The 24,278-nt window shown below is 39.0% G+C and overlaps 1 protein-coding gene across 2 annotated transcripts in view; it reads right to left on the reverse strand.

Moving 5' to 3' along the window:
• The window catches only part of MAN1A2 (mannosidase alpha class 1A member 2), a 145,734-nt gene that overhangs the window by 24,910 nt on the left and 96,546 nt on the right, over positions 1-24,278 (reverse strand). For both annotated transcript variants that reach the window (XM_074853972.1, XM_074853981.1), the window contains exons 7-9: positions 22,424-22,547; positions 21,923-22,016; positions 3,441-3,556 (exon numbers count right to left, since the gene is read on the reverse strand). In XM_074853972.1, coding sequence (XP_074710073.1) covers positions 3,441-3,556; positions 21,923-22,016; positions 22,424-22,547 — 334 coding nt within the window. The remainder of the gene's footprint in view (positions 1-3,440; positions 3,557-21,922; positions 22,017-22,423; positions 22,548-24,278) is intronic.

Genomic DNA, 24,278 nt, shown 5'->3' on the forward strand with positions numbered 1-24,278 from the left:
TGTTCTCTATCTGACGTTCACGCTTTCTGTGATTTTTATGACTACAAAACCCAGCATTTTCTGAGCTGTCTTGCAGCAGTATTTGCTGTTGTGAGAGTCTAACACACTGCTGAATCCTTCTTTTAGATATCTAGTGCTGTGCAGTAAGAAAGAGTGAGAATCAAATTTGTGAGCCTAACAGATTTGACTACTCAAGGCAACAGATCAAAAGGACACTTCCCTATCCTCCAGCTGATGTGAGGAGAAAAGATTTTAAACCAGATTAGCTGGGAGGGCCACATGATGATGTTGAAAGCAAAGTTAAGAGGCTCATCCTCAATATTTATCACCATCAACGTTTCACAATTTCAGCTTTTATCAAAGCTGTGAATCTACATAGGAAGTGTCCTTTACAGTGGAAGACTGAACTAATGTTATATAGCATGTAGAGGTCATGGACATAGAATCTGTTCTATACTCTACGTTTTGTACTCTTGTTATGAAATATGTGGTGACCTGGGTAAGGCTTCATATGCCATGGACTGGAAATCATGACGTCTAAAGAACAGATGCTGTCATCTTTCTTCCTCTTAATACCTCCAAGGAATGGGATATCACTGCCTCTGCCAGACTTGAGAGTGATGGTATGGTTGTCTATCTTCTGCTCTCCCCCCTGTAATAAGCTAAAGGAGTGAACTGTGGCTGGACAGAGACCTTCTTTTAGACTGATGGGTGCCGAGAACATTTCCAACTCCGTGCTATGAGTGGGAAGAATGTATTTTACACCCTTCCCCTTCTGCTGGCATAAATGACAGAAAAAGCTTTTGCTCTAAGTTTTGAAAAACAAATAAGTATCAGCTACAGAGGAAGACCTATGTTATGGGCAACAACAAATGAACGGTAAGGGAATGGGCTCTTGAAAATATTTTAAGATTTTAAACAAAAATTCAAACTGCAATTATGTAAAACAAATCCTACTCACTGACTCTTTGCCCATGTCTTTCAAAGTCAAGTAGGACCTGGGATAAACACAAACCCTGAACCAGAAGGATGTTCCACGATGCATGAATCAGTGTGGTTCATGCAGATTCAAATGTACATGGGTGGGTTTAGCTGAGAGAAAGACGAAGAGGAAACCATCTGATGCTTGCACTGCAGGTCATATCACACATGAAGTGGGAGCAGCTCAGCTCTTTCTCCCTGCTATCCACAATGTGTTTACATCTGGTCCCAGATTTCCTTTGCTGCGTCTCCATTCAGAGACAGATATTTGCTCATACGAAATGTTTGCAAGACTGGGCTTACAGTGGAGAAAATGAAAGGGTAAGTTTATTTCTTCTAATTTTAAAGTGCTCACAGTTTAGGAATCAGAATAAAGTATTTCAACAGTAACCACAATGGATGCTAAACATGAACAGCTAAACATTTTTAAATCCACAGGACCCAATAAACTGTATTTTAGACTATTAAAAGTATTCGACTAATGTTTTCAACTACTAATGTTGACTTCAACAAACTCTAGAAAGCCAAAAAGGACTGGAAAATAGCTGATGCTTTAATGGTATTTTAAAAGGTTAATAGAACAATAATATAAAATGAATGATATGGTTTCAAAAATTAATGTTTTGATTGACAGGTGCATGTTGATATTAGAAGTATTAGGAATTTCAGGAATTTCCTTGTTATTGTACAAAATATTACTCCTAAACAAATTCAAGGCAGCACATATGAAGTGGATTAAAGGTTGGGTTGCTAGAACAGTTCAAAGTAAAACAAAAGATAGTGAAAAATCCTCATCCCATGAAGACTCTGCAAAGATACTTTTATTCAATGCTAGGCAGCATTTCTACCAATGATCTGCAAGAAACCAATGCTAAAAAAAATTTGCAGATGGCACAAAAATTGATGGAGCTATAGATAGTGATAAAGGAAAAGTCAGTCCTGTAAAGTCATAGAATCATATAATCATTTAGGTTGGAAAAGACCTTTAAGATCATTGAGTCCAACTATTAAATCATTCAGAACAGGTGACAAAATGGGGTTTGCCTGAACAATTGTGTTTTAATAGAGATAAGTGTAAGGTCACACACTGAGGAATCGGGAATGTAAATCACAATAGTAGGAAAGCAGTACATCAAAGAGACTATAACCAACTTCAGAGTAAACCCAACTGGAAAGTGGATGACTGTGAGGCAGAGGTTAAGAGTGCAAATACAGCTCTTGGCTGGATGAAGGTGAGAATACTGAGAAGAAATCAGGTGAAGACTTATTAGAAGAACAATTACATTCCTGTCTCCATACTGAAGACACTGGAAAGTACTAAGAAAGCAACTTAAGAAATAATTAAAAAAAACTGCTTTATATTGTGAGACTGAAGAAAATAATGCATTTTTCCTTCAGGAGGGAATGCCTATCGTATCTTTGTTAGTAACTAGCTACATGATGCAGATAACCCTTTAAAACAATGTAGGGAAGCAAAAAGTTCAAGTAGTTAAAAGCCAGATGCAATCAAATTCAGGTCAGGAATAAGACACATTACAGCTTCAAAGCGATTCTGGACTACAACCTTCACTATATGTCTTTTAAAACATGAATTTTGAGAACTCCAACAACAGGTGTTTTGCTTTAGGAGACTGACTGCACTAAAACTAAGCTTTAAAAGCTTGCATTGAAAGAAACATGGCATGCACAGAGCATGGAACGAGTTAGGCACCAAACACATGTCTGCACTTGGACAAGACTACGCAGTCCCTGCTGCTGTTGGTGCCACAGGTAACTTGACTAAAACGAGCTCAGTTACTCTCTGTCTTAACTGTAGCACAGGCATGTTGGCATACATGGGCACAAGAGAGCCTGATGAAAGAAGACGCCTGTGTATGGGGAAACTAAGAAAGAGCTGCGCAGCATAAAGCTCAGAGCCATCACAAAAAAGCCCCCACCCCACAACCCACTTGGTTGGGCAAGCACTGCTTATCTGTGAGAGGGAGCAAGACCGTATCACAAAAGAACCATAGAGCAAGGAATAGCTATGAACTACATTTTACAAGATAAATATGGAATATAACATCTGAATGTTTTAGAAAATAATTTAAAGAATAAAACAATTCAGGACTTCAACTCCTAGAATGATTCTGAACACTGGGGAAAAGTGACTTGATCATTCTGCACACATCTTAGGGTTGTTAGGTCTCTTTCTAATAAACTATCGCTTGGGCTTTTACATTATACCATTTTGGACAAGATGATTATTTTTAGCACAATAATCTGCATCAGATGTATTCCACAATAATACTTTTTAAACTGCTCAGAGTGAAAGCTAGTATTATTCATCACTTGATTTCTTAAAACTTACATAATCAAAACAAGTCCTGTTGGGGTTTTTTGCTTTTGTTTTTTTTTTTAAGTATTAAAGATGGTTGTTAAGTTCCACTGTATCTGAAAACTCAATTAATTATAATCACCTCAATTGCATCGTCGTACATTTTCCTTGCCTCCGTGTCCATCTTGTCTGACATAAGCCAGGCTTTCAATAAATATTCATAAAAACTGTCTCCCAGCCCGCCCACGGATGTGTGATCTGTAGGAGGGAAAGAGGGAAAAAAAAAAGTTGAAGTTGTTATATAATAGCACCTTAAATTTATTCAAAATATAAACTTACATTTTTAAGGTCTACTGTTGTAGAATTATCAATATTTTAAGCCTGTTTAGCAGGACGAAGCTGCACTGTACGCCCTATCCCCTCTGAACTTACTTCATAGGTGTGGAACCTGCTGTATGTGTTCACTTTCTGTCATTCTGCACAGGCTATCCCTCACATCAAAAATGTCATTTAACCTCTGCTTTTACTTCATTCCACAGAACCTAATTGTTTTGCTGGTAGGGTTTGGGGGTTTTCAAATTTTTTTTTTTATATATGTAAAAAGTATATATAAAAAACCTCATAAGGTTTCTGGATCCAGGATGCAACCAGGTCACGTGGCTGGCTATGAACTGCCGTGAACTACACAGAACCCAGTCTTTCCAGGAGATTTTTATTTCCAAGAAGGTAGTTACTTAACAGACTAATGAATTTCTCAAAGTTAACGCTCTTATTTAAATTATTTCAGTCCAAATGGAGGTGAATTGCCTTTGCAGTGTACAACACAAGCCCTGCTCTGTTCCACCGTGTCACTCCATGTGCTACATGGTAAGGCTGCTTGACTATTAGAATCCACCACCACATAAACTGGACCTCCTAACACGCAGATTTCTTTTTTGTCACCTTTTTTTTTTTTCTTGCAGAGGTTGCCTTTCACAAGTAGAGTCATTGCTATTCTGTGCTGACAGACCACATGAGAACTACCTACGTTTCTCTTTGGGTGAACTATCATACATCCCCACAAAAAGCCTACTGATGGTCTGACTCAGTCTCAGAGCTCCTGTTCCAACCACGGTAAGCAATCCCTCAGTACACCCTTCATTCAAAAAGCAGTACGCTCTGAGATTTAGTAAGTGACTCCAACCAGAACAGCATATAACCTTTTCTTTCCCAACGTCACAGCTCCCAAAATGCTGGCACCAGAACAGCCGTAGTCTGCTGAAGCTAGGCGAAGGAAATGCTTAAGACCAACTTTGTCACAATGCCAGAAATTCACTGCCCTAAGCATGGCTGTTATAGTCATGCAAGTTTTACCAGGTGAAAAAAAGAAAAGATATAATACTTCCTTTTCCAAAGTACCTCAAAAAAGTGGTATTATTCACAGTCTTTCTGGGATAAAGGTGTAAAAGAGAGGTTGGAGCTCTCCTTCTGTTCCTTTTTCCTCCAAGCACCATCCTGCCCCAGCATGTCTGCTTGTCTCTGAAGATGAGAGTAGGAGGTTAGAGCTGGTAGATGCTCCTATCCTAACTCTTCTAGCTGCCTCTTGACTCCTCCGCTACTTACCAATGGATTTCTAAACAAAGGAAGGAGCAAGTGGAAAGCCTGTAGCTTTCTCATTTGTTTTCAGGTTGTGAATTTGGAGCAAATTATTTCATGCCCTTCTCTTCTATCTCAGTATCTCCTAGACAGCTTTTTCACACCCAGCTACTCAGTGATTTAACTACAAAGAGTTTTCACAAGCCTTCTAGCTCTGAGCTCTAAGAGGCCATTCAGGTCACAAGTCACTTTCTTCCACAAATGCCAGGCCTAGAAATTACTCCTTCAATGCACAATTACATTCTCACGTAGATACAAGAACTAAGGGTCTGTGGTTTTCAGAAAAAAATAAACTATCCCAAGACTTCAAAGTTACAACTGATGTCAGCACTACTCAGGGACTGTCTTCACAAGAGATAGTTTAAAACTACTTCTGTTAAGCTGCTGGCTCCTCCCCAGCTGAGCTCTGTCACTTGAGTCGGCGCTGCTCCTCTGCCAGACTTCTTTCACAGATGCACTCAGTCCCCACCCAGGACAGGGCTACTGAACCCTCAGCTGGGTTCATCTTGTAGCAGCTGCAGCTGGGTTCAGGGCAGGAAAGAGCAGGAATAGGAGTGGAAAAGATTTATTTCCTAAACAGAGAAATCCACATTCCAGGTGAGTTTCCAAAGTCAATTATCAGAAACACGCCCTATTTCACATCTACGTCTTCGGGCAGTCATTTGAGAACTGTGTTTCTCTCCTGTCAGCGGATCTTCTCCTCCTCCACATTGCTTCTTGTCTTAGATCAAAGTACAGGGAACGCAGGAACCAGTAGCATTGGGACACACAGGAATTGGAGCCATCCCCTAGACAGCCTTTTTTGCACCTTCTTTATGTGTTCAGAGAACAGAGCTGTGCAAGCCTCTCGGATTCAGATCCTCCTCCCACTCAGCAAGTGAGAAGCAAACACGGTAAGGCTAAGGGCTTCAGAGGGCCTTGCAGCTCCCAGGAGCAGTGTTTTCTTTATTCCCATTTCACATACCTCACTCCCAGCTCTCAACTACTAGGAGTTTTCAAGGCTACTCTTCCATTAAACAGTGGGGTCCTCCACTCCCCAGCTGATGCCTTTCCCGGTTGGACTAGAGAGTAGACCTGTCAGAAAGGGCAAACTGATTCTGTTCCTTCTCTTCAGCAGCAGGAACGGGAAGATGAAATATTTTTGGTGGTCACACATGATAAGACATCACAGACAACTATCTTTCACACAGAAGGGAAGCAGTATTTCAAGGGAGCTGACTGCACCAAGACACAGCTGTCTTTATTTCACTGACCCCTCTCCATCTGCAAAAAACAGCTGAAAGAGGGTGGAATTGAAGAGGAGTCCACCAGAGCAGCTGAACTGAGGTTTAATCACAGCAAGTTTTCCAACTTCTACAGTAGCATTAACTGCACCAGATTTTCTTCAGGTCTTCTGCTAAGGTCAGAAGGTGTTGCAGCAGCACAATTCGCTGCATTTTGTGTAATAACTAGAAATGACTGAAAATTAAAACACTTGTGACAGATTGTGGGACTTCCGACAACTTGCTCTCACCTAGAGTGGAAATGCTAAAGAAATATTTTTCAAGATTCCTTAGCAAATAGTGAAAACTGTAGATTTGGGTCACCACATATAATCCTCTCCTATAAACAAAGCTCCCTACCCAAACTTATCATCAGAAGGTCCACAGTGGTTATCACTCTCTCCTGCTGTTTGAGCTACAGCTCAGATGGATTCAGAGATTTAACTCAGTTCAACTCAGAATGTTTTGCTCATAAAAATGTTTTGCACGTAAAATATTTTGAAGTTTTTCAACCAGCCCTAACCTTGCACTTCAATTCAGAGTACTAAAAAGGAACAAACTGTGATTTGAATAACTGAGTTTACAATAGCGTCTGGGCGCTGGGTACTCTTCAGTAGACAGCTGGGAAGGTAAGTATGATGTTTAAAATGCTTGTAAGTATTTTGCACATTTAAAAGTTGATTTAATTTTTCACATATTTGATCTACAAGAGTTATTTAATTAGCTCTATGTCATTTAAAGACTTTTACTGTGAACAAGTGTTTCACAGTGAAATCCTGAAGTAAAATTCTTTCCAGATTAAGACAAATATAGCAAAGAGAACAGAAGTACGAGGGCATATCAAATATGGCAGAAGCCACATATTCTGTTCAATGACTTGTATACATTTATAGAACATTCATTCCTTCCAATCAAGACAAATTAAGATATTTTCTTCATTCCTCATTTTTTCAAATGTAGGCCCAGACAACTGGGCAAACATAAAAGGATTCCAGTCAAAAAAATTTCTTGGGAAGTCTTATTTTAAACTTAAAGTCATAGTAGCTGCAGTTGCAAAGAATCTTCAACTATTGCAACCAACAGCAGTTACAAAAAGCCCTGTATTTTTTATGGTTTGTCACATGCTTGAAAGCATATTGTGTGCAAATCTGTGCAGTCAGTCTGTTTGTAGGCTTTCTCCCTGCCAGAAAGAGCCAAATAAAATCTTAATAGGAAGACAATGATATTTAGAGTTCACAGCAACACTTTTGCTGAGATACTTCAAAAGATTTACATTCTGTTAAATATTGGCGTTCTTCTCCTTAAACAGCAGCATGCAACTGAAAAAAAAATCAATTTCCATAGCAATATTTTAATGAGTTTTTAATGAATAATTAATTTATTGATAAAAGAAAATCTATATTTAGTCAAATATTGTGTCTCAGCTAATATTAAAAAAAAAATTCGCATCCACCCCTTGCCCACAGAGTGGAGGATGTTCTTTTAAATTCTCACACCATCATGACCTGGTATTTCTAAAGCTAGTTTCACTCCAAATGATCTTATTCATATCAGCAATCCATTAGCCCACTGCTGAAACAGTCTCCTCTGACGAGAACCAGGACAATTATTTCACAGCAAACCACAGAAATACAGAGCAGGTCAGAAAGGCGCGTACACGCTACCTAACTGAAATGACAATGAATCTCAGCTTGAGATAGGAGGGAGAGTCTGTGGTGCTCTGGTGATTTGTTCTCTGTAAGTGAAATTGTTTCTTTACAGTCTAGGGAGACAAAAAACCTTGTTTTTCCTCAGCTAGCTCTTCAGGGTATAGGCAGCAGGGTTCCCTCTCCTCAATTACAGCTGAGGCTCTGCGATGGATCTGGCTGTTCTTCCTCTCCAGGACTAATTTTTTGGGGTGGTAGTAGGTAATAGGGATACTAGGCATTCACATAGCTCATTCTCCTTCCTCGTACCCAGACCTACCTAACGGCTGTAAATAACTTCCTCCACAGAAAGCCAGTTCCTAAATGAACAGCAGTGGTTCCCAAGAATATGGTTATGGCAGCAGACTGCAAGTTACAAACATGTGCCACTTCCTTATGTTTACAGGAAAAGTTTGGTTCAGTGAGCAATAAAATATTTTCCACAACAACTGAAAGCCCCCTAAAGATAACATTAATAACAAAACCTGCTCTAATGAAGATCTACCTGCTCTCTAGAGCAAACTTAAGATGTGTAAATTATTTTTAAGCAGATGGCTTTAAGTAGTTAACAGCAGCTTAATGAGGCAAATTAAAAACAGTTCATGATTTGCTCAACCCTCTCTGCTTTGTGTCTTAATTGTTCAATTGCCATTTCTTGGCAATGAGCAGGAATAAAGAAAGAAGCCAGGCATTGTTTTAAAAGCAGCACATCACGCCAGAACTGCTGCTGCAGTCACAACACCTGAGGGTGAGGCTTCGCATTACCCATGAGCAGATGGGTAGTGAGCCACTGTCCCTTCCTGACCCCAGGGCACGTCTTCCCGTCCTTCTCTCGCATCCAGAAAGCTTACGCATCATTTACTGCACACAGAATGAAAAACATGAAATAAAATGCTGAGCAGAAGTACGTTTAGCATGCACAGGCTGCCGTGCTGAAAAGCAGTATGTGAGATAACATTCTAGCAGTACATAAGCACGAGCAGGAGGAGATGAGGATCAACTATGCCGATAGTATTTTTAATTCACGAATTTGCAACTACAACACTGATTTAATATTTTTAAGTACAGACATCTAGAGAACAACCAAGCAAAGAATTTGAAATTAGGCAATATATAAGAGAAGCTCAAGTCTTAAAACTGGAATTATTAGTTATGACTCCAAAGTAAAGGAAAACTAACTTAAACCTGCTACAGTGCTATACCCAATAGACTGGAAACACCAAGATGAACAAACTACTGATTCATTTCAACCTAAAGACTACTAGTACAGAACTACTTTGCAACAAAAGAACAAAGCAGTAAAAGGGGAGGCTGATTTTCCTTAAGGATCACGAACAGTGTATCCTTCACAAAGTGCTATTGTAATATGTCAGGGAAGGAGTTCAAGAGTGGAAAAGATAAGTAACCAGGAGGGAGTAGTGAAGTGATTAAGCTAGTACTAACTTTCATTTAGAAACTGTCACACTGCATCACCATTAGTTGTTCTGGGTACCAACTGGTCTTACACTGCTGGAGCCCTCCTTCTCCGTGTAGGAAACTTTTAAAGAATTGTTTTGCTGTTTGTCTTCACAGTGGCTCTGATTAAATTTCAGTTCAATCTTTACTTCATGTAGTTGGGCTTAGTGCCCCCTCAGCTGCTCTAAATAGGTGCAAGTTCCCTTTCTAATCCTTTAATCCAGAAAGCTGAGGCCCTAGAAATTGCAGCTGCTGCAATTCACAGTGGAAATTCAACCTAAGGATGCCATAAGCCATAATGGATGGCTTAAAAGTGCAAACACTTGTAAATTAACTGCAGCAGAGGCAGCCCTGATAAAAGGAGGCAGAGGCACAATTTTTAGTCAGCTATAAATCATTTATCACTACAGAACACATTACCAGCATGAAAATTTTTCTGAAAACATGCAGGTTGTCACATAACAGAATTACATTCAAAGAACAGTTAAGGTTGCAAAGCCAAGCTTTTATAAGTTAGGACATTGTGTCCCATTCTACTGTCTGGTGCCTCAACAGATTCAAGCAACAAGAAAAACCCAGCTCAGCTCCTCCCAACCTGGGGGTGCATCATCACACCTGCTCAGCACGCACAGCTCTAGAGAACGTAGCAGCTGAACTCTAAATACTCCATATGGGGAAAGTAGACGTGAGTATTTTTCAAAGACTTGAAAAATATGGATGGTTTTCTCCCCAAAGCAGTCCTGAAACAAATCCACAGTATTTCATATCCAAAACACGACGGTTCTTGAGTTTCTTAACTGTATGCTGAGAAAAACAAACTTTAATCTGGGTAGAATCACATTCCACCTCTAGTTTCATTTAGAAACGGATGAAGCATTTTTGTCAAAGCTGTTTAAAAAAACCCAACAAAACAGCTTGAGGCAGACAGAATATTCCAGTTGGAAGAGTTGAAGTTTGGCAGCTACAAGAAACTGAAAACACAATCACTTAATGGAAAGTGTTGAGCAAGCTTAGTTGTAAGTGCTACCAGTTTCTTGGATAATAAAAGTAAGCAAAATTACTTCCTAGAACTGTAGTGATTATCAACCTAAAGATTAAAATTCTCAAACTTGCACAATTCAAGTGTGTGCAAAGACAACAGAAATAATTTGAAACAGACCAGCAAGTACAACTAGCTCAACTAAGACATATTTAGGTAACTCATGTTGTTAGAACCAAAACACATCTTCAAACTGAATGTAGTTTATGATTCTGTGACGTCAAAGGAGTATCCTAATTTGGTACCTTCCTTTCACACTCAGGAATTCACAGCTGGAACAAATATTTTCCTTTTTGTATTCAAACTTCCCTGAAACTTCAAAACATTCCACCTATTTATAATTCTGAAAATAATTTAAGTCCTTTCTCAGAAGACATGTTTACAAATTAAAGACCAATCAGCTAAATACATCAAGACCATGTGCAAAAATTAAACACATTAAACCTGTATGTTGGTGCTTTTACTGAAAAGTAAAATGGCCTTTTATCACCTGAAGTTCTTTTCCAGACTATTACACTCACCAACAGAGCCACTTGAATGAAGCACACCTGCCTCTCCACCAAGTTTGGAGTAAGTGTAAATCCCACCTGTGCTGGCAGCTTTAACTGAACTGCTGGAATTTGCAGTGGATTGATGGGAAGTCAGGTACATGTTTACCTCTGATGCCTTTTTTTTTCCTGACAAGGTGGCTGTAAAAAAAACAGCTAAGGGGTGGTAACATCATCTACAAACAATACTGCTGTAGGTATGCGCCCACAATGCAAAGAGTTCCTTTTGAATAAAAATTTCTACATAGGGGGACTGACAAGCCCTTAAGGTCATTACAACCTTTAGTTTATTCATCTTAGTCTTCCTATAAGATCCCAACTCTCCTCCTACAGATTAAAACCAAGAAAACAGGAGAGAGAAAACCTTTATTAGATTAAATCTGGCCCAACATCTATCTATGCAAAATCCGCTCACAAAAACACTGTCAACAACTGCACCCTCTTGTACAAGTTGTATCAAGACCACGGCAGTTACATACTTACATATGTAGGTGTATATATATAACACATGAGTGCTGACAGTCAAAAGAGATTCAAAGAAGCAATGAAAGACAGTCTCTGGTTTTGATGTACTTGGGGATTATATCACATGCAATACAAATCCAGGCTACTCTGCATGTTTCTCTCCCCTAGACTTTTGTCTATGTATATCTTATTTTTCTTCTTATGACAGACACCTGAAATGGCACACACAGCTAGCTGAAGTTTTGGTCACTCTGTAGGTGATAGGAACTTGTGCTGATTTTAAGATTTACTCAGTCCATGCTCTATGACTGAGACTGAACTACCACACCCTACTGTTTGGACTGCATTCATCACCATCCCTTCTCACTTCTGACCATTAGTGTGATCTGCAATCAAAGATCAGCTATGTCTTCACACAGATCTCCAAGATGAGATGGTATTTTACCTTGCTGCTACAGGACAGTCCAGCTGTCAGTAGAGTGTCACAATTAAAAGAACCCATCAAGAAGACACATTCAATGTCCACGGTACAAAACTACAGACCATCTCCCCTCAAGGTCACCAAACTGGAAATGTTTCTCATGTGACCACCAAAGGTACACCTCCACACGTAACTTAGGATATGAAGTCTCATATACTGAAGACAGAATGAGAAGAAATGGACTGTTACGTGTCATCTGAATCTATTAGTGGTCTAGAGAACAACATCAATACGAACAGCTACGTGCACAGCCTCCAACAAGTGATACAGAAGGAATAAAATAAAGTAATAAGGCTGTAACAAGTTTGTAACTGGACTTTGATAGGCTTCCCTTCAATAAGAAATGAGTAAGTCAAGAATGGTTCAAAAGTACAGTTTAGGTATATAGAGATCCTAGTACAAAAGTCAATTAAGATTCCATAGGAGCTCAAACTTTAAAAACTCACAGAGCACATGTCAAAGGACACCTTTTCACTCCCCAATCATTTTATCTGTCTTCAAAGCCAACAACTTAAACTCTCAAGAATATCAGCTGGTACCCTAAGATATGTCAGACTCTGTTAATACAGATTAATTTACTGAATTCAGAGTGACGAAAATAAACGTTAAAGCCGTTGTGGGACACGTTTCAAATTCTAGACACTGATGCGCTCCCCACCAAGATCATGGTCTAGAAGTACAGTTTGGTGGTACAGCAAACTAAAATATTCATCTCTTTCCACAGCAACGTATGCAGGCACTTTCAAAACCCAGTTACACCATATCCAAATCCTTTATTTAGGAATTATTTATAGACACTCCTTTTCAAATGCATAATTCATATACACATATAACCTTCCAATAACACCAGAATCTTTAACACACTACACAAAGCTTTTATTTGTTCAGCTTTTTCAGCATATTGCTCAACAGACCAGCAAAACGTCTTAACCTTGTACACTTCTAAAAGCATATTCCCTGTAACGCACAGCTCTGCTGCGTTTCATTAAAAGTTTTAACAGATTAACTTGCTCTTGGCTTCTAATGAATAAACAAATTTGAATTCATCCTTTTCTTGGAACATGGTTAATTACATTTGTACATGGTTGTAAAGCAAAAGGGCAAGGGGAATTCCCCCAGAAGATTATTACACAGATCATTTTCTATTCAAAACACATGCATGTTCCTAAATACAGAACAAGACAGAATATTTTGGAGAGAAAAATTAAGAACACCCTCCAAGACAGCAAAGAAAATTAAACAGAGAGAACCACCCCCACCTCCTCATCTGCAACTGGTACATGCACGTCTACTGCTGGAAGTCTAGAAATCATTTGTATTTTTATTTGTTCATAACGTACTCAAGTGAAAGCAGATTTGAAATAAAAACCCCCACCCTTGCTTGCATCAATCTCCAAACTAACCGTCACATAGACCACATTATCTCCAGTTCTGTAACTGATGTTCCAACCACAAATCAAAAAAGAAATTTACTTGCTAAATCAAAGAAATGTGCAAAAATAAAGTCAGGTTGGGAACTACTTCTACAAGTACTTCTACAATAGGTAAAATTAATTATTTTAATCCTGCACCATTTCTATTTAAGAGAAAATCTTTTCCTTATGCCAAAGGGAAAAAAAATCACCCAAGAATTAAAGCATTAGAAACTATTATCCACAAGTCCAAATTGAAGGCAATTATCTGAAGAGTTTTGTAAAATACTTTTTGGAAAATACAGGCTTACTTGACACAATTCCCTTCACTTCCTTTTAGGTTACGGATGTTTTGCCAGAACTTGACATTACATTTCCCAATTTGATTTTTCACTATTCTTGGCGTTGCTGTTTTCTTAGTGTTGTTTACAGCATGTATGGGTATTAACAGACTACTGCTAAATAAGGCAGCTAGTAAATAAACAAACAAGGGGGGGGGGGGGGGGGGCGGCAATGCAAAGTACCATCATAGTTGAAGGAAAACACTAACAGCTTCTGCTGACAAAGACAGGAATTTTCCAGCACTAGCATCTTTCTTACTACCCACAACTAGACTATCAACCTGTTATTTTATGCTACAATTATATTTTTATCTGAGATACTTATCTGCCATATTTATTTAATCTTTTGAAAGACCACTTTGTTCTTCACCATTATTCACTTCACCTTGCAATCTGCAAGGGTTTTAATCTCCCAGAGGTAGATATAAAGACTGAAAGGGTTTCTTGCTTTATTTTAACAATCAAAGTCCCAATAATAGAAATCCAAATAGTGACTTATCTATCAGTCTCTGCAGCACCTTTGAAAGCTTGCATTCAAGAGAGCCATTCTTCCTATATATTAGAGCTCACACTGTCAGGACAGTATCCTTCAGCTGACACGCTGATTACTCTTAGTATTAGCATTGTCACAAACAGGCATGTGCAGAATGTGAGAGCACCTTCTTCATCAAGTGTCCTGGTTTCAACCAGAATGGAGTTAACGTCCATTGGAGTACTTCATACCATGTGATGTCATGCCCGGAGATACAGGGGAGCGGGCTCTCGCTAGCGCTGTTTTCTGGTCGGGTCATGTTGTTGCTGCGGTGGGTGGTCACCGCACTCGGTAAGCCACTGCTGCATTTCACCCGTTTATTTTTGGACTCACTATTGTTACTGTTGTTCTCTTGTTATATTTAGTAAATGCTTTCTTTTTATTCAACCTACGAATTCTCTTCTTTTTGTCCCTCCCCTATTTCATTGGGGAGGGGGAAGGTGAACGGCCTCAACATCGGCTGCCTCAACATCAAGTTATCCGGGTAAGGAGTATTCAGTACAAAAGAAATAACAAATGACAAGGAAATCGGTAAATTAAACACACCGACACTAACAAGCAGATGGTAGGAGACACTAACACAGACCAGAACTTGTCAGCTACTGATTGATGGGACATTAAAGGAACTACTCCGGCACAGACTCATAGAGCCAACCTGAACTTTGCCACTGACAAGAAGGGGAAAATATGATTGTCATGAGCATTATTTGAGGGGACTTGCAGGACCGTGCAAAACGTGTTTATGGAACAGCAGAAAGGGCCTGTGGCTTTAGATAAAACCTACTACGGGCTATTTAGGGCCAAAGGGAGGGAAAGGGAAGGATCAGGGTGGACTGGGTAGGAACAAGCAAAGGAAAAATGAAGAGGAGGTGGATTGAAAGGGCCTGGTCGCATGTAAACAGGCTGCAGACCACCACACTTGTATGCCTGAGTCCTGCACCCTATCAGCACAGTCTGACTTCTCACTAAATCCTTCATTTTTCACATGTAATCCCACTCACTATCCTATGTCTGAGCGCCGCAAGGCGTAAACATCAGCAGCTGGAGAAGAGGCCATGCGTTGCAGACTCTGCAGGTCTAGGTGCCAGCAACTGGAGAGTCTGGCATGCAAGAGAGGTCCAGGGGTCAGTAACTGGAGGGACTGGGATGCGTGTGGCAAGGTGAGAGTGCCAGCAACGGGAGAAAGGGGCTGAAGGTCACAGGGGCCAGTAGGTCTGGGCGGCAGCAGCTGGAGAAAAGCCAGTGGGTCACAGGGCCCTAGGTTTATGTGCCAGCAACTGGAAACACAGGTGTGTTTGTTTTTCCCTGTGAATTTAATCCCAAGTGCATATGTGTGTATGTGGAATTCATTAGCAAACTTCAAGTTGGATGAGCTGGTGAGCTGCTCTACAGGCAGGCATAAAAATTTAGGAATATTCACCCAGTATTTGCACTGATTTAATGAAAGTAATTAAAAAAAATTTTTTATTGTTTTTCCTACATGTGAAAATTGCACCATTTTAACATAAGTGTAAATCTAATCCAATTAAATTGAATCCACAGAAGTCTTTTCTAAATACTACTTTAAAAGTGCTTGGTTTGGTTTAATTCAAGCATTTATTGTTGAAAATGAAAGACCACCTGAAGAAACACATCCACAAAGGCATTTGCTTTGGTTTACTTAAAGGTTAAGTCTACAGCACAAAAAACTGGGAAACAGGGGATATAAATTTCTTCCATTCAGCCACCGTGGTTGTGCCTCTAATTACTCTGTAGTTACAGATGCAAGGAACTGCAAGAAAAGGAGAACATCACCAAAAGGTGCTAAGGCAGTGTGTGTAACAAGACAGGCTAAATACCTGTGCGAACCCTCTTATTTGTCTTTAAAGCATAGTCATTATTTTGTACACAAAAGACAGCATTTAAATTTAGTGCATTAAATACACATAAATGGACTGATGTCACACTGTTGGTGAGTCCTTGTAAAGGTGCTGCTGGAGTGCCCCTCATATGGCCTTTAACTTGCAAATCTGACGAAAGGGGCTTGTTTTCAGTACGGAGACACAAAGCAAGCACTGTGGAACAGACTGCAGCCTGAATGTTCATCACATCAGCATTCAGCAATGGCAATTTCAGTATCTGCTATTACATTTCACAGTAGTGCTCAGCTCATGCCCTGTAAATTCACGTATTAGCTTACTTTACAGTAATTTGTTAATGTGCTCACATATCACGAAGGTGCAATAAACACAGAAGGCTAACATAGATTAGGTATCTCTGCTTATTTTCTTGCATATGGAAGCCATGTACAGTCTAAAAACCAATTTTAGTTAAACTGACACAACTTTCTTACGTAACCAACACAGGTAACTCCATAGGTAGCCCAACTGCAGGAAGCGAGATGTGAAGTCAGAGTAATTTGAGTTCCCCTTCAGTAACATTATTACTTGCAAGAGATAGCAGAACCAGATGAAACGCAATAATTTGTTCTCGGTATTGAAAAGTAGAAAGGAAGAATGTGCAATTTACAGAAATGGGCAAACATGAGATCCGTGTCCTGACTTGGCAATAGCATGCAGATTGGCATCTTCTTTGTTACTGCCATTCTCGTTGGTATTCTCACCTAGTCTGTTTGCAAATGCAAATTATAATTACATTTTCTCAACATATTTTCCTTTTTTTAAAAATAATTTTTCTTCAGTACAAATTTATTTCTGTAATTTTGAAATCTTTTGCTTTTAATCAAAATTCTAGTTGTTTTGTCTGCTTAACAGGCTTCTCTAGAAAGCACTGTTACTGTTTTTGAAAATAATCTAAAATCAAAGTTCTGATGCTTACATCAAACCAACCACTCACCAAGTGAAATGAAAAGCTAACAAATTTAACTGTAGATTAATGTGAGAGGTTAGAATATGCTTCTTGCCAGCTCTTTTCCTTTCAGTTTCACAGAAACTGAAACTCCAAGGCAGAAGTACTATAAATCACTTGTTCCTACTAGACCATCACCTTAGTCCCTAAGTAAAAATTGAATCTGTCAACATTCCTGTGGGCATTAGAGCTCTGCCTTCTAGCAAAAGCCCCAGTGAGCTGACAAATCCTGAGTTGAACCCATTAAAAAGCTGTTTGTCATGACACTCATGCTGTAACAATACCTGCACATTACAAGCTTAAACAGAAATATTTAGCCTACACATGGCATCATTTTCCTCCTCCTGGGTATAAAAAAAACTCCCTTCCTGCTACACAGCAGTAAGTGTCTAGTCATGTACAGCTGTATTGCAAAGCATTTCCACTGAAAAGCATGGAGATTTAGCAGTGACCAGCAAGCCATTCACCTGGCAGTTTTTAGGGCTGGGTTTTATGACATTCAAATGGAAAGAAATGATGGGATGGGATGGTAGTTCCTGTGCAGCCCTGCCTGATGTAGCTCCCAGACCTGGCTGCTGCTGCTTCACAAGGCAGGCAGAAAAAGAAAGAAGCTAATCTGTCACCAGAACCCTTCAAGTGCTACATAAAATGCATTAAACGCACATGGAAATTTATATTCATAAAAATGTAAATATTACAAAGACATGGCTATAGATTAGATTTATGCCACGCTATATGACTCTACACATCTCCAACTTGTAAAGAACCTGGAAGCCATGGTCACGTCCTTCTTGATGAAACCATAATTACTAATTGACTGGTAAGTTACTTTACTGATTATACCTTTTTATGTATTTATAACAGAAATATTGACCGGTTTGAATGAAAAATGCATGCCTTTGTAAGCACCAGCAGAAGCAGCAGAACAATGACCAAAAAGGACGGTCTGTATGTCCCTAGAACATCACTCCCCAGCACTGAAATTGAAGAACCTGTTATTTATATCGAGATCAAAAGGCTTGCACTCTGATAAACCACAGCAGAAATGACTCATCAGACCTGCATCCTAACATCAGAAGGATGGTGACAAGGTCGCAGCATATTACATACACCGTTCCCCTTCCCCTAACCCAAGAAGGGAACAAACCACATACATATATTGTAAGCATACATTTAAATGAGGAAAAACAGACAAGACACAGCGACGTGGCCTAAGATCTATGGAGGCTAATGACAGAAATATTCTGAGGCATACAAAAACCCCCTAAGAATTGCTGATCCCTAAAAGGCCTGAAAGATCTGTCCAAAAACTAGCTCATCATCGTCATTCAAGAACCCTAGGTAAGTGAACAGGACTGGATAGCAGTGTCCCTTTTTCTTTGAGACCAGACAACTTGGACATGTCTTGGTACCTGTGATCATGAGTGAGTTAAAGTTATGAGAAAAGGAGAGTAGGTAAAAATCAGCTGGCTTAATGACTCTGTAAACAAATAAATATCACCTTCCCCTTAAGACCTACCACTGAATTTTATTACTGCAATTTCCTAACACCAGTAGCTGAGATATAAGCTTCATATTTGTGCATTATATCCAGTTCATATAAAGTTCTGACGGACAACATGACATTTAGATTCTGCAAAATCTGAGATTCAAAAAAAATTTTGTGAGACCTTACATGTGCTAAAAAGTTACTTACATGGCAGCATAAATCACTGCACGTATCTCTGGAGCAAAGAGGAAAAAGGAAGGAAAGATTTCTAAATGGGGTATTTCAAAGGCACGTTAGTTGCTCACACTAACATTTAATACTTGGGATTGCGTGTCAAAAAAAAAAAGTAATCCTTGTGGGTTTTTTGGTTAAAAACCCAAAATGAGGATGTGTCTAGGCTCCTTGTGCAAATACCTCTGAGAAGGTATCAAAATACTGTTATCAAGGGAGAATGTATCAAGCATTTTTCACAAAACTATTGTTGCAAGTAGAGATACATCCAGCTTACAGTGCTATGGGGCCACACCAAAGCCACAGAAAATGTTTGAGGCTTCTCTTTTCTTCCACAAATCTGTCTTGCAACAAGAATTGTCTTTTAGTATTCAAGTTTACCTATCAGCCCATTAGAACGAAATTAAACAGAAAACCAACACAGAAGTATATATTTTTTCTTCTGTTCAAATCATATAATTTTTTTCTTTTAAAAAATAAATTAAAAGGTAAAGACAAAACATAACTACTGAGAAAACCTGACCTAAATGAATTCTTCCATTATATATTTTGTTTAATACTCTCTGGATAATCAACTGGTAGTAATAACATCAACTAGTCTGACTGCTATGTGCACATCACTGATACTTTTATTGCTTTGAATAAAGGTACCCACCACTAGAATATACCCACCACTAGAATGACAGGTATAGAAACAGAAAATAAACCCATCACTAGAATTATGCTATATTACAGCCGAATCCCATCTTTCTTCAGCAGTGTATTTATGTAGAATTATTTTACCTATTTCACACCCCTCATGACTTAGCTGGAACACTGTACAGATTAACAGAAAACCTAACTAGAATTGAGCCAAAAAAGTCTGAAGGAAAAAAAAATGTTAAAAGAAAAAAGAAAACCCAGAAAGGTCAGAGTCAAGAGTTACATGTATCTGGGCAAATAAAAAGTTCTGAAATAATTCTCAGAAACTATCTGGAGAAAGTACTTTGAACAAGATAAAATGCATCAAACTAAAGGTCATAGCAAAGACGAAAAGGGCAGCTTTCCCAGAAGCTGAAAGAAGAAAAGTTATGCTTAGGAACTCTTCCCATTGTCTCAGTCTTTCCAGTACTAAAGCATAGAACAAGCCAAACACAATGCTCTTTGAAATTACCTTCTGAGGAGGACATAAAAGCCTTGCCTGCCCTTAACACCAACAATACGACTCAAGTCAGCGACAGTATCGTAGACTCTGACACGAGTCCTCTAGTGAACTGAGATGTAGGGCATGAAGGCATCACCCTCACGTCACTGACTTCTGTGATACAGGATAAAATCTCTGCAGGAGAATCAGAAGAAAAATTCCTGTCTAAGCCTCAGCTGTTCCAGCTGGTATGTGCAGTGTTTCAGTGCATGCGTACCTTTACTGTAAGTTCTTAAATTTCTGCAAATATATTTACTGAAGAGTGATCTATCAGGGGTGCAACAGACAGCTTCTCATCATTCCATCTTGGTTTGTGGAAGGAAAAACAGAATTATGAATTCTTGCTATCTTGTCCCCACAAAACTTTTCAAGACAGGTTTACAAATGCTTGCTGCATTGGGAAAATCTTAAAAACACCATCAGAACATCTGTATCTGCATTTGGAAGCTTATTTGCTCAAAAAAACACCCCAGACAACCAACCACCAAATTCCAGGAAATAACTTTGTGGCTAATGAGCATCATAGAAAAATAAAGGCTCTATGAAGTTGTATTTCTTTTTATCCTAAGAACTTAATGTGTCAGCCTGTAATCCTAAACTTTAGCCCCAAGTGTATTATCTTTCAAAATTCATTTAAATAATATGTTTGAGCTCCATCAAACTTCCGCAAAGTTAAAATTTTCACTGTATGTTTATTCTCAGTGACCAGGATTATTTTCTTCCCAAGAGGTGCCAGTAATTCTGAGCATTACAATTACAGCTGACAAAAAGCCCCTAAAGAATCCCGGTGGTATGCCACATTAGACTACTTTTGACAAAAGTAGCAGGGGCAATTGGTTAGAAAAAGAAAAAAGCAATAGAAAAAATTTCAAAACAACACAAAATTGTCTTTTGAATAAATAATAGGTGAATATTTGTATCTGCTCACTTTCTTTTTTGCAAATGCATCGCTAAACCTAAATTTGTCTGAAGAATTTCTCTCATCAATCCATGTGTCCATCTCAGAAGGTCTCACTATTCACTCAAAGATCTTAGATGCTTTGGAGAGAATTTTGGCCTTAATGATGGGATTAGACGACTCTTTTCACAGTCACTGAAGTGACAGCTGCATTCATTTCCCTCATACACCAGACTCAAAGTCAGAAGCAAATTCTCAGTTTGCAAGCCAGAACATTTTCTACTGGGTATTTACAGCCAACCACTGAAATCCCCGAAACCTGTCAATGATGTCAAACAGGACAAAAATAGATCATCTTGCTTGTTTTTCCTAAATAAACTTGCATTCATAAAAGCAATAGGAACAGAAGCCTTGTAGAAAAGGATTCTTTTACCACACCCACTATGAAAGCACTAAACCACTCAAGTTTTCTTGGAAGAACCACTTCGAGAAAACGAATCACGTAATCATGTTTGTGTCTTATCTCTCCAGTTACACTGTCAGCAACAGCAACATTTTTTTTTTCATTCCAAAGCCTTTTTTTTTTGTTTGTTTTTAAAATGGGAGACACACTGATACCCGCAGGATCTATAGGGAGGTTCATCATGCCACTTTACACGTCACTAAGTAGAAGAATGTTTGCAAATGTCAGGCTCTAACACCAGGGAAGGAGCTCAAGTTTAACCACCACAAACATGCATTACTTCTACATCACTTTACAGTAATTCACTTATCAGATGGTTTGCAGAAGAAAAGCAGGAACAAAATCAAAATGAGGGAACTATTATCAGCCTCATTCTTTATTACTGAAGATTTTATTGACTGATAAAAGTAAGGATAGGTATCAGATTTGATAGGAAGTTGCTTTCAGAAAGTACTATAAAAACCAAGCTGCGTGACTTCAGAGAGCGCGACAGGCAAAAATTGGTTTCAGGAGATCTCAAGTCTAAGTAATTCTTTTACGTTGTATGCTTTTAAGCAATGCTGTTCATACCCTAGAGAATAATTTTACTGATTTCCAACTCAGCAACAAAGTAAGAAGTAGGGCTTTACTTAGGAATGAATAAAATAAGGATACTTACGCTGACCCCACCGGCCTGTTCTTGGATTCAAATAATTTGGATAAAGTCCATTAGGACGATCCATTTTTTGAAGTAACTTCCGAATGTGCATGACCTAAATTAAATCAAGAATCAGGATCATGACTAACAACGTTCATCTGCTATCTGCACACAGTTAAATCTAATATTTTTTCTATTTTTTTTTTTAGTAGTAAGTTTTCTTAATCTGTACCCAGAAGCTTTCTTGAGAGCTTCCTGCAGATTAGTAAAGGACTGCTCACATAAACATGTTTAAAAATTATGATTTTTAAATGTATGCTGAAACAAATACAAAAAATTGTGTTGTCATAAATTTCTACTTGAACAAGTCACCTATTTGGTAACAGAAATACATGTATGAAAAATTTACCTGTTACCAAGAATGCAAATAGAATTCAGTACAGAAAGTACTTCTTTAATGCAATTTACGATGAAACAGTATAAAAGACACTTGTACGTTAAAAAACTGAATTTGAGACCCACCTTGTTGTAGTATACAGGGTCCCCTGTCAAATAGCTGAGGTGGACAAATTCCATGTGCAGAGTACCAAACTCAGCGAGGATGCTGCTGCCGGCAGAAGCCCAGCCCCAGTTTCGACCCACACCACTGAATTCCAACAAATATGCATAAAAAATGGAGAAAACAACAAAACAATCAGAGTTACTGGGCACAGCACTAGCAACAACCACCACAGCAAAGTAAACAAGTAACAGCAAAGTATTAAGATTACAGGAGTTGTGGTTTGATCGATCAGTTAGTTTATTGGTTGGGTCTTTTTGGAAAAAAGACACCATAACCTCAACAAGACGTCCTGTCATTAAAAGATATAGTATCTTGATGTCACAGAAATATAATGACTTAACACTGGGCCCAATCTCGATTGTTGTTTATTTGTTGTACGTTCCTAGGAACAAGAATGAAAAGCAATTATCAGATGAGATGAGTACACTTCCAAAGGTGGCAGCATTCAGTTCCTTGCTCTGCCAAACATCTGCTGTGGTCCGTTTCCTTGCGTGGGATGTGCTTCAAGTCAGTATTAGACACTCCAGTAGGATGGGAGTGGGCCCTATCTGTATCTACGTAGGAAAACAGTGCATGTTTACTGTAGGCAGAATATTTTGAGTTCCTCAGGCTCATATAGAGAATCAACAGAAAGTATCATTCATCTCCTATCTTTTGCATTCTAAGATATACCATCTTGCTAAGTCATAACTCCTAAACAATCTCTGGTGTAATCTAATTTGGGAGTTTTCACCACTTTTCAGGATTGGGTCTTTTAATTTCTAAAGTACAGTTTCCCAGAGATTACTTCTATTTCCTCTCATAGAAGATTTCAGTTATCAGGAGGGCTACAATCAATTATGAATGTCATCTTACTTATTTTTTAAATTACAAATTAGAAAGAAGAAATGTAAAGGAAAAATGTTGGTTATGGAACAGTATTTGTAGCTCTGACCTGAGATAGAACACCACCTTTGAAAATACAGTAAGCACTGTTTACAGAGTGTAGCGAGACAAAATAATAGCTTGTCTCAGGGTTTTTTTGGTACAGCTCTCATAAAAAGAGAAAATTAAGTCTTTCATTATGAATACAAAAGCTAATAAAACACAAGTCAGTAATTTTTCAAATCTTTCTTTCAGGTCATGTCTTTTACTGCACGTCAGCCTCATGGTAAGTGTTCTCATATACGCCTGCTACTGTCACTACCCTCTGGCATGCCAGCCACTATTTTCTGCTGTGATGCTGGCTGGTTCTGTACATTACCAAGAGGCTGACACAATAAATGCATACACAATACCAGCACGCAGAAAATTTCTGGCACGCCAATCCTTTCCCCTCCGCCTACTGCAAATCCTCCTCCCTGGTCCTGCCTTTCTGACTGTGCTCTGACACCTGACCTGTGTGATCGGCCGCTGTGTTTTACTGGTAAGTATCTGTGAGTCTACTGCTTGCAGCTTCTTAAACCTCGCCACCTATGTTGCTTGAGCCAGTGAACTGGATGCCTGTGCTGCCCAAGGAGTACGGCCATCTGGGTCCCTCAAATATAACTGGAATCACGGCGCAGGCTTCAGCTGAACAATGCAAAACCAAAAAACTAACTTATGCACCGAGGAATTTCAAGCCGTACAAAACTGCAGGAAGAACACAAGACTGAGTAAACCATAATGCTGTACAGAAAGTGCGTAAGGAAATTTAACCCAACAATATTAATTGTACAGAGTTCCAATAAACGGCCTCAGAGGGGAAAGTGCAGCACAGGCAAAACAGAGAAAACCAGGCAAAAGTGGTGAGGCCCTGCACAAACAGAAGGGCAATCCACAGCTCCGTGGTCTTCA

The sequence above is a fragment of the Strix uralensis genome, chromosome 2, assembly GCF_047716275.1.
Source record: "Strix uralensis isolate ZFMK-TIS-50842 chromosome 2, bStrUra1, whole genome shotgun sequence".
Classification (NCBI taxonomy): domain Eukaryota; kingdom Metazoa; phylum Chordata; class Aves; order Strigiformes; family Strigidae; genus Strix; species Strix uralensis.